Consider the following 11,904-nt stretch of genomic DNA (forward strand, 5'->3'; position numbering starts at 1 on the left):
CCATCTGCTTATGCAGATTTCGCCTAAGCAAACTACTTCCTCAAGGCTCCACAATTATCAACGATCCAATACCCCTAGAATTTTGCCTAAACGACAGGAAGAGCTTGCATGGTGGCTCAAGAAATGGATGGACCATGTGTGCACAGTGAGCGGCCAAACAAGAACTACTTTAGAGACTTGAATAGAGAGAGAAAAGAACATAGGAATGGAGACTCAAGGAAAATGATAAGAAGTGACTTTCATTGCCATGAGAGTAAGACTCCACTCAAATACACTCAAAATACTACAAACACAAGGGAGAAGAAGGGGTTTCATAAATACAAGAGGGAGTGGAAGCTCCAAGACTACTCATAGAGAGAGAATTAACTAGAGAGAGATGGACTCAAGAGTCTACATAAGAGAATATCTACAAGAGGGAGAGAAGGCTCATGGAAGAGGCTTGAGGAGACTAGAGCTACAGCAACATGAGGCCTAATGGTGGAAGAGATGATGAACAAGGGAGAGGAGGGCTCCTTTTATAGAGATTTTGTCACCCTCCTTCACACACTTACAATTGCTGCCTATAGATTCTTTTCCCCATCAGTCACATAAGCCCATATGTCACCGTCCATGTCCTTTTTGGCTACTCTTGACATGTGTCCCATCAAAAGATGCTCAAGACTTTTAAAATATTGAAAAAGTGAAGAGTCTCCCCACATGGAGCCCGTAGGGACCCTCCCTTTTCCATACGTCCACATCCTCCTTATTCCACATGGGAATTCTGAAGGATTTCTCTTGACTCCACACTCCTCCACATGCCTTCCACACGCTTGGCACGTGGCCTCTCTTATATTATTGGAACACATGGACATGAGCCCACCTCTTTATATGACTCACTCTTCCTATTTTCTAAAAACCCCATAATATCCCATACACAAATAACTCTCACCCCATACCAAGGTATTTATAATTCATACCTATGGTATTTACAATGATCCATTCCACTCATCCTCTCAATGCCATACAATATCTTAGAAAATAGAAATAAGTGAGAGCCGCTAGGCTATTGCTTGATACTCAAACTCTTATTAAACATAGAAGAAAACAATATCAATTTTTGGCGTCACACCACCTACCTTAAGACATTCAACTTTATTAACCTAGAATGTTTAGCACTTCAATACATAACCTTGGATATCCTCAAATTGTCCTTTTAGATGTGCATACATCTTCTGAATTCTCTGATGTCCAATACTTGGTCTACCATGACACTAAAAAAGAATTGGCACCTAATTTCATTGTTAACTAGAACACATACTCTACTTTTGTAGAGTAGGTAACCATCTTCAATACTATATATTTTTCACTTGAGTCCTTTGTCACCAACCTATGATGTGTCACCATTTCCATGTGACTCCTCAACGAAAGCTCATCAATTTGTTTTGCTGGATCCCTCCTCATAAATGCCTTTAATATTTCAGAAAGTTGATCATTAAATTCATGTTTTCATTTGAAGGACTCTAGGAAATCATTTTGAAATCAACTAAAAATCACCATTGACTACCACATTAAGTTTCCCCTCCCAACGTGTCAATTCGATATTAAACTCTTGCATTATTTCATTATATCTTGGTTTTCTTCCTGTAAGATCTGCTTGGTTGCAAATCCACTACTTTCTTGATTTAAAAATGGTGTCAAACTTAGCACCATACAAATCGTGCATCCATCTATGTAAAGCATAAATTATAGCATATAGTTCCTTCTCATATTTTGAGAAATTTACATTAAGCATAGTCTAACTTTTTACTTTCAAAAGCTATTGGTTAACCCTTTTGTAACAGTATACCCCCAATAGCACTTGCATTATTTCATTATATCTTGGTTTTCTTCCTTTAAGATCTGCTTGGTTGCAAATCCACTACTTTCTTGATTTAAAAATGGTGTCAAACTTAGCACCATACAAATCGTGCATCCATCTATGTAAAGCATAAATTATAGCATATAGTTCCTTCTCATATTTTGAGAAATTTACATTAAGCATAGTCTAACTTTTGGTTAACACTTTTGTAACAGTATACCCCCAATAGCACAATCATTGGTGTCTATTTCAACCATCAATGAATTATTGGGATCCATTATCTAAAAGATGTAGCTATAGCTACTATTATTTTTTTTTAAACTCTTCCTTTGAGCTTCATCCCATATGAAAGGTAAATTCCCTTCATCTTATGATGGTCCATCATCGGAATAGCAATTTTAGCATAGTCTTGGATGAATCTACTATAAAGTCCAAACAAACCTAAGAATATCTCTTCCTCTAGGTTTGTATGATGCGTCCATTCTAATATGGCCCTTATATTTTCTAGATCCATACAAATCCCTTCTTGGGATATAATATGTCCCAGCAAGTACTTCACTTATTTTTTGCAAATAATTCACACTTAGATTCTTTAGCAAAAAGAGAGTTGTCACTAAGGAATTTGAACACTTTCCTCAAATGTTCCATATACTTTTTCCTCATTTAACTATAGATTAGGATATTAACCAAGAATAGCAAATTTTCTTAACTATGGCCTCAAAACAGTATTCGTAACTGCCATAAAAGTTGCTGAAGCATTGATTAAACCAACTAGAATGACTCAATCAATAATGCGCATACCTTGCACAAAATTATTTCTTAGGGAGATACTCTTGTCAAATTTTCACTTGTGATATCCTAATCTTAAATCAAATTTAGTAAAATATTTATCCCCTTGGAATTAATCAAAGTGCTCATCAATGTGAGGCATAGGATACATATTTTTAGTGGTAATTTTATTTAAATATCGGTAATCCATTCATACACTCCTGGTACCATCCTTTTTCTTTACCAATAATACTAGTGAGACCAAGATGTCCTACTTGGTTGAATTTGGCCTTTTCTAAGATATTCAATAAGCTATCTTTCTAGCTCACATTTTTTTGTTTGAATAATCCTATAAGGAGGGTTCGATCTAAGAAATATCTCAATTTTTATGATCTAGTTTTCTCTAAATGGTCTAAATCATTAGGTAAGTTAAACAAAAGAACACATTTAAATTCAACCATTAAATCATTAAAAGAAGCTTTATGATTTTTAACAGCATCAAGTAAAAGTTTACTTGTTTCGGAAGCAGAAGAAATATAGTCATCAACAAATGTAAGTTCATAGGTACATACCTCACATTCTTGTTGGTGTAGAAGTCATTCCAATTCCATTGAAGATGGAGCTATTTGAATACCTTTCGATGCAAGCTATGTCTAAGACAATATAACCATTCTTGACCGAGAACACAATTATGCTCTTTTGAGATGCATAATTTGTAAGTCCAAAGCGTCCTAATAGGCTTGACTATCCACCTCTATAGCATGTATTATGGTGTCCCAAACCTTCTTATCATTGCCCTTTGCAAGAGAGACACATCGAGATAGAGGTTTATCATGAGGATAGCACCCATATGTGCTACCTATCATTAGCAATGTGGCAACCCAATTTTGGTCCTCATGATTTAATGAGGGTAAATGGAAATATGAAGGAGCAAAAACTAAGGATTATGGTTGATGATAATGCACACATATTTTCTTAAATTACTCGTTACTTAAGAAATTGAAGCTTTGTAGAAGTCCAAGTGCCCATAGATATGCACTTTTAAGTACCTTTAAGCAATAATTCATCACGGTGTACACTTTTTTTGTGGTGGTTATTTTGGGGATTTAGCTCTCGCTTGTTTATTTCTAGGGTAGTTCCAAGTAGAATAATCATTACCTAAACATTTAAAGAAAATATCTTCTTGCTTAGCTTACAAAAGATCCTCTCTTTTCAAAAGAGGATATCTTTGTGTTTGAGGCTTCTTGGAAAGTCCTTGAGAAACCTCCTTCTTAAATTGCCCTTTCCTTTTCAAATGAGAAAATTTATTGAATGTCAACACAAATCCAATTTGTTATGAAGTTCTAACTCTAGATTTTCTTATTTATTGTCATATATTTGGGCATACTTGATGCATCTTGACCATTTGAATGTAATTTTATTCCAATTGCATTGTAAAGAAGGTAGTATGACTTTGAAGCTATTGGAATTCACTTTTGGTAAATTTCTTAGAGTACTAATGTTCGTATAGGCATCATTATGTAGGTTTGTATACGCATCAATATACTCATGACACAGAGAGAGAGAGAGAGAGAGAGAGAGAGAGAGAGAGAGAGAGAGAGAGAGTTGTGTGTTAATGTCCTGATTATGGACGATCATTGATGATAATAGTCACTAGTATCAATGATTATTACGAAAGTATATTGACAGATTTTGCGCTCTGCAGTTCTGACTTTCCATAATTTAAGATAAGAAAGTTATGCAAAAAAGAATGAAATGGACCTGTATATAGTAGTGAGAAAGTCATGAGTTGGGAGCACGTCGTATGCAAAGCTAGCAATCACACAATAGTATAAAAAGCAAGACTACTATCACTAAATCGCTCAATAGTAAAGTCAAAGGTGGTTGACAATGGTGATAGCAACAAGTGGGCGGTTGGCAATAGGAATGGAGAGCTCAGTCCTGCACACCGTTGGTTGGGCATTTCTTCTCTATGCCAAAAACATTCCCTCAAGCCTCCCTGATTATTAAGGGCCCCCAATGTGGCAAGCCATGTGCCTTTTGGAGAGATAGGAAAAGAGTCTCCATGCAAGCATTTCAAGGCCCGCCTACCATTTTAGCTTGTTGCAACCAATTCTATTGCAAGCATTTTTTTAAATGTGGGCTAGAGATGGGCAAGGAGGTGTTTGTGGGAACCATTGCTACTAACCACCCACAGATGCTCAAGAATGCTACTTGCACATTGTGGAGTAGTAAGTTCGAACAGACCCTAAGTAGGCAATAGGCAATCGACTGCATGTAATACTTCAAAGGCACACATTAAATAATATATTATTTTGTGAAGTACACACAATAGCAACACAAAGGATGAATACCTTCAGTAGCAAGACTCGCTATAGTCTACAAAAGAAGAAGTTCTAGAAGCAACAAATAGAAACATCCCATGCACTCAAGGCAAAGTAATGTGCTCCCCCTTCATGGACCAAAGTGCTCAACACATAATCAATGAAACATAGCAGTGCAAAGAGAAAAGATGGTGACACATCAAGAAAAGATGAAAGTTGGCCATAAAGTAACACAACCAAAAAATACATCTTCTGAGCCACACCATTCGATCATCATCTAGATTGATGATCACCATTTTACCAAATGGCTTCATGAGGGATCAGAAAAAGTGAAATTGGACTGCCTATAGTACAAATTCTTAAAAATCATTAATTAGACTTTAATAGAGTAGGGTGGCAATGAATTGATGCTATTTGATTGCCATCACATTCAACAATCTTGCCCCCTAATTAGGGTAGGGTGGTAAAAGACCTTCCCTACGCTTGCTATTGGCCACTCACCCCATGAAGGGCAAGGGTTGGGTCTTTAACAGTTGAATGCCAACCAATTTCATGGCCCAACATTCCGTTGTTAGATTGGGATATTCGTAAGTTGCCGTTGTAAGAGATTGACAATGGTAGAGATTGATAGAGACTAGCTAGGCCGATGGTAGAGATTGACAGAGACTAGCTAGGCTAGTGGTAGCCAGGAGAGGGTGGTGGCTACGTAGGTAAACACATGGGGAGGCAATTTGCCCCTCGGCTCCTTTTGCCTAGTCGATTGATTTCCTCTAAGAGTGTTCTTGCATGATGCTAAGGTAGCAGATCTGCTCATTTGCACCTGATGTGTTCCCACCTCAAGCTCCGTGATGATAGGCACCAGAAAGTGGCATATCCATGGTCTGTTGGAGACGGTTTCCATGTGGGCATTACAGGGATTGAAAATGTTAAATCGATTGCTTGCTGGACTTTTGCATGTGTCATGTTAGTAGAGGGCCGTCTCCCTTGGAAATTTGGGCATGAGGCCAGGTGTCTTGGCTGGCTTGTGGACTACGAGGAGGAGTAGCAAAAATGCTATGCTTTCCAGTGCTTGAATGAATCGATCGTAGGATAGATTGCCAATCATATGAGGATGGGGGACGTCCGTTTGGTTGCTTTACTGCCGCTTGAAACTACAAGAAGTGTGTGGTTCCTCGCGTGGTCGGGCACATGTCTCTATTCCGATTGCATTCCGTCAAGAGGTTGTAAGGGCACAAGCTCACCAGACGGTATTCGAGTTACGGGCACATGTGAGGATTGAAATCCGATTGAAATCCTCTGGGTGAGAAGCAACCCTATTGGAGATACCCCTCCGGCCGAGAAGCATTCCCAGGGTGAGAGCTCCTAGAAGAGAATGAAAACTGTGAACACTTATTTATGTCCGACGACTGTGAATGAATCAACCGCCAACATCCCATATAACGCTTGTCATCTTCGAAAGTCTCAAATCAGCTCGCAAATGGAGTCCCAGGCGAATCGCTCTCCCCCAGCCCACCACCTCTTTCACTCTTCCCTCAGCACAGCTTTTTGGAAGACGCCCATCAGAGCCAGCCGGAAAAACTTCAGCTGCCAGATCGGCCCCGAATTGCGCCTAGAAACGCGCTTCTGGGGCGATCCATGCCTTCATTCAGAGCGTCTGGCACGCCCTCTAGGATCAAATGATGACCTGACAGATTTCTATCTTGCTCTCCTCGCTTGTTCTCGTTTTGTTCGAGGTAGTTCTCTCTTGGTTATGGGATCTTTTCTTGTTGACGTAATGTAGGTCCTTCCTAGCGTCTTTCTTGGTTATGGGCCCACAGCCTAGGCTGTCCCTCTGCAATTATTGCTTTGGTGCGGGCAGAGCTGAGAACACGGTCCAGAAGAGGCTGCCTCAGCTGAAGGAGATTCATAACGAAGAACGTTTAAATGATATCTCAGTGTGTACGAAAAATTCTTTGATGCATATCTATGTGAAGAGTGGGAGAATGGTGGATGCTAACCGTGTGTTTGGCACCATGACAAAGTGCGATGTGATGTCATGGAACATCATGATTCTGGGGTATGGCAAGCTAGAAGAGGATGCACAGGTTCTGGAGTTGTATGCACGCATGCACCAAGAAGGTGTCCAACCAAATAATCAAACATTTGTTGGCGTCTTGAAAGCTTGCAGTAGGCTAGCGACACTACAAGGGCAGAAGAAAGCTGATGGAAAATCAGGGAAAGTAGGGTGTCTTGCAAAAGGTAGAGCCATACACGTCCAAGTAGTCAAGAGTGGCTTTGAATCAGATATATTTGTGGGAAACACTGTGGTGAATATGTACACAAAATGTGGGAGTATGGAGGATGCATGGCAGACCTTCAACTTATTGCCTCATCCGAATGTGGTTACATGGACTACAGTGATCCTTGGGTATGTTGAGCGAGATGAAAGCTCTCTGGCTTTGGAATTGTATGCACGGATGCAGAAACAAGGTGTGGAACCAAATGATCGAACTTTTGTTGGCGCATTCAAGGCTTGCAGTAATCTGGCAGCACTAGAAGAGGGGAAGCAAGTTGACAGAAAGCTGGCAAAAACAGGATTCCTGGTGAAAGGTAGAGCCATCCATTCCCATATGCTAAAGAGTGGCTTTGAGTCTGATGTATTTGTGGGAACTAGTTTGGTGAATATGTATGCTAAATGTGAGAGCATGGAGGATGCATGGTGTATTTTTAATGAATTGCCTCATCGTGATGTGGTTACTTGGAATGCCATGATCCTGGGTTATGCTGAGCAAGATAGTGCGCTGGCTTTGGAATTGTATACACACTTGCGTCAGCAAGGTGTCCTGATAGATCATCGAACATTTGTTGGTGCATTGAAGGCTTGCAGCAGCCTGGCAGGTCTGGAAGACAAACAAGTGGATAGTAAATTTGCAAGAATAGGATGCCTTGTGAAAGGTAGAGCCATCCACTCCCAAGTGGTAAAGAGTGGCTTTGAGCAAAATTTATTTGTGGGAAACACCTTGGTGAATATGTATGTGAAATGTGGGAGTATGGAGGATGCAAAATGTGCTTTTGATGAATTGGCTCAGCGTGACGTGGTTACGTGGAATACCATTATTCTGGGTTATGCTGAACAAGAAGCCAGTGCAGTGGCTTTGGGATTGTATGTAAAGATGCACCGCGAAGGTGTCACAGCAGATCACCGAACCTTTGTAGGACTGTTAAAGGCCTGTAGTTCCCCGATGCTACTGGAAGAGGGGCAGCAAGTTGATGGGAAATTTGCAAAACTGGGATGCCTCTATCAAGGAAGAGCCCTGCACTCTCAAGTTGTAAGGAATGGTTTTGAGGCAGATGTGTTTGTGAGAAATAACTTAGTGAATATGTATGTGAAATGTATGAACATGCAGGATGCACAGTGTGTCTTTGATAAATTTCCTCATTGTGATGTGGTTACCTGGACTAACATGATCTTGGGGTATGCTGAGCAAGAAAACTGTGAGCTGGCATTGGAATTATATGCACAGATGCATCAAGAAGACGTCACAGCAGACCATCGTACATTCATTGGTGCTTTAAAGGCTTGCACCAGCCTGGCAGCACTAGAAGAGGGGAAGCAAGCTGATATGAAATTTGGATCCTTGGCAAGAGGTAGAGCCATTCACTTCCAAGTCATCAGTAAGGGCTTTGAGTCAGATGTATTTGTGGGAACCACCTTAGTGAATATGTATGCGAATTGTGGGAGCATAGAAGATGCTCGACATGTCTTCAATGAATTGCCTCATTGTAGTGAGGTTACATGGACTACCATGATCTTGGGGTATGCTGAACAAGAAAAGAGTGAGGAGGCGTTTAGGATCTACACACAAATGCAAGTGCAAGGTATGCCCCCAAATAATGCTACTTTCATTGCCATCCTGAAAGCATGTTGCAATTCGGCAGCTCTGGAAAATGGGAAAAGATTACATTTTCAAGTTAGAATGGCTGGTTTTGAAATAACTGCAAATGTGGCAACAAGTCTCATTGACATGTATTCTAAATGTGGGAGCATGATTGATGCCCAAAAGTTGTTTGATGTACTGCCCAGACGGGATGTTGTTCAGTGGACTGCATTGATTGCAGGATATGCCCGTCAGGGAGAGAGCGAGCTTGTATTTTGTTTGTTTCAGAGGATGAAGCAGGAAGGCATACAGCCAAATGGGGTCACATTTCTTAGTATTCTCACTGTATGCAGTCATGTGGGTTTGGTGGACAAGGGCCGGAAGTACTTTCAGTCTATGACAGAAAGACATGGCGTTATCCCGGCGGTTGAGCACTATACTTGTATGATTGATCTCCTTGGACGTGCGGGCCAAGTGGAAGAGGCAGTGGGGATGGTAGAGAAGATGCCTTTCAAGCCTAACGTAGTTGTATGGTTGACAGTGTTGGGTGCTTGCCAAAAGTGGAAGAATGTAGTAGTTGGGAGGCATGCCTTTGAAAATGTGGTGAGATTAGATGAAAAGCTCCATGTAGCATATGTGCTGATGTCGAATCTATATGCTGATGCTGACATGCAGGAGGAACATGATAAGATCCAGGTAATGAGAGAGCATGCTCAAGCATGGAATAATCGAGGACAATGCTGGTGTGCTGACCTTGGTGAAATGGTGCATGGGGTGGAGAATAGGAGGAATCCCCAAATCAATGATACATATATGCAAAGCTGAGTTTCGTTGCTGGTCTACTTGTTCCTTTATGTATAAATGACGCATGTATCATAGCAGCGGCAGTTCAATTGTCACAAGGCCACCAGTCTCCTATTGAATAGAGAATAGCAAAATGCTAGTTGCAGATTCACACTTGCCAGGATAGAAAGTTTCCATGGGGACAGTGGGTTACAACAAAAATGCTAGCTGCAGGTCTACACAATCAGATTCATGCTTGCAGGTCAGCACAATCAGATTCAAGGTGTCCGTGGGCTACAACAAATACATTTATTACAGTGTTCCTCCTATGTGGTCGTCTGCGTTTGTGGAGTTTGCTGTGCTGAGAGAGACATCGATTTTGACCAAGGCAGACAGTTCACTGTCTCCTGGAGAATTAGCTAATGGCATGACGGCCTTCAGGCTAGAGTCCTCCACGATATTGGAGAGGATAGCGGCCAGGGTAATATATATTGACCTCCCAAGGTCAATAGCAAAGATCAAACTGTGAATTAGTATCAACCATCCCCGTTCTTAGTGGAAGTATTTCACCAGGGGACGGCCACAAGGACAATTAATACTTAGATAGGGGAATGTGGACAGAGGACACAAACCCCCTTGGATGGACATGAAGGAGGTGGGTTGGGAGAGGGTATTGGAACAAGCCAAAAAGATATGTCAGCATGGGCAAGCATTGATCAGACTGTGACGAATGTTTTTTGTAAATGAGATGCCTAGATTTAGGGACACTGGGGCCTACATCTGTGAGACTAACAAAGGCAGGAGTGTGAACCGTGATCAGCTACCTGCTGGTTCAAGGCAGAACCACGAAAAGATGAAAGGCTTGTGTTGGTTATCGCAAACAGCATAGATGCATGCTTTCAAGGCCTTGAGGAAGAGGGGAAACCAAGGGAAGCTTCCCATGCAACAAATGGTTTCATACCAATTGCAAAGCAGCAAGGAAGGTGGTATAGATGGCAGGAAAGACGAAAGGTAGACAATGCATTTTACTTGCTCATCAGGGAGAAAAAGGGACGCTATGAACGGGAGATGCAGATGAAGAGAACTAATTAGATTGTGAGGGACACCAAAAGGTCTTTGGAGAGGACACAATGGAGGTCTCCCGTGATGTGGGACAAAACACACACAAAGTGGCTAGAATATACCAGGACTCTCTATGAGATGGAGGGTGACGTGCAATGACTATAGATGCAGAAAAGGGTAAGCAATTGGGATGATCAAAGGGGCAGGTGAGGATGTGACCTGTGGATCACAGATGTGTTTTGCAAAGCTCAGAGCCTCACAGCACAATAGATCATTTAGTAACACAAGTTGGTGATGGAACAGAGTAGACTGTTATGCTTACAATATGCTGATGGTGTGGTTTCAATGGCGCACTTTGTTATGTGCCTAGACATAACGAAGGATATAGTGGGGTGTTATGCTGAGGATAAAAAAATAAATATATAACAAAGATTTCTATTTATTTATTGATATTTAGATCCTAGACTAACCCAATATGCTAAGGTGAAACCAGAGGATATATCATAAATAAATAAATAGGTTTTGGGTCTAAGTTTATGTCTATTCATTTATTGATATTTAGATCCTAGACTAACCCAATATGCTAAGGTGAGACTAGAGGATATATCATAAATAAATAAATAAATAAATAGGTTTTGGGTCTAAGTTTATGTCGATTTATTTGAGGTGACGAGAGTTTGATGTGCACTCCAACAAAAGAGCTCACTCAAATATGCTCTGAGAAACTCAAATCAATCAATTGATGGAACCAAGGATAGACCACAACACTAGGCAATGGAGGGAGAAATAGAAGGCCACAAAGGTCAGCAAGCAAGCTGAAGGAAGAGGAATGTCTACACTAAAACGACTCATCTACTACAATATAATCTCGAATTCCTTTAGGACCCCCTCTTCTAGAGTGAGGGATCGCTAATGTAGACTCTCCAAGTTGGTAGGATTCCCCGCCCCGCAGGCTGCCACTATTTGCCTCACCAACCCCTAAAACCTACAAGGAAGGGTTTGGTGCATATCTAAAGGTCCACCTTGCATCCACAACATCCCTCTAGTGTTTACAGTGAAAGATAAGCTTTATTTTATCTAAGGGAACTAGTCGAATCTTATAGTAGGATTCTAAGGTAGGTAGCCTCCAGCTGGGGTACGTCTTTAAGAATCTCCTACAATCACGAAGCTAACTCCTGGGAAGAGGGAAGTCTGTAGTGTTAGATAGTTGATCTCAATTGGGAGAATGCTCCCGTTTGCCACTTCAACAAGTCCTGGAGTACTTACCTTAATG

General features: G+C 41.0%; 1 protein-coding gene across 1 annotated transcript in view; it reads left to right on the forward strand.

Annotated features, from left to right (window-relative positions):
- Positions 1-11,031, forward strand: part of LOC147888510 (uncharacterized) — a 44,915-nt gene extending 33,884 nt beyond the window's left edge. The window contains exons 3-4 of the mRNA XM_087392173.1: positions 6,419-6,662; positions 6,721-11,031. Coding sequence (XP_087248299.1) covers positions 6,419-6,662; positions 6,721-9,611 — 3,135 coding nt within the window. The 3' untranslated portion in view covers positions 9,612-11,031. The remainder of the gene's footprint in view (positions 1-6,418; positions 6,663-6,720) is intronic.
- The last annotated feature ends 873 nt before the right edge of the window (positions 11,032-11,904 follow it).

The sequence above is a fragment of the Dipteris shenzhenensis genome, chromosome 21, assembly GCF_047967505.1.
Source record: "Dipteris shenzhenensis isolate YYH24624 ecotype China chromosome 21, Dip_SZ_1.0, whole genome shotgun sequence".
Taxonomy (NCBI): domain Eukaryota; kingdom Viridiplantae; phylum Streptophyta; class Polypodiopsida; order Gleicheniales; family Dipteridaceae; genus Dipteris; species Dipteris shenzhenensis.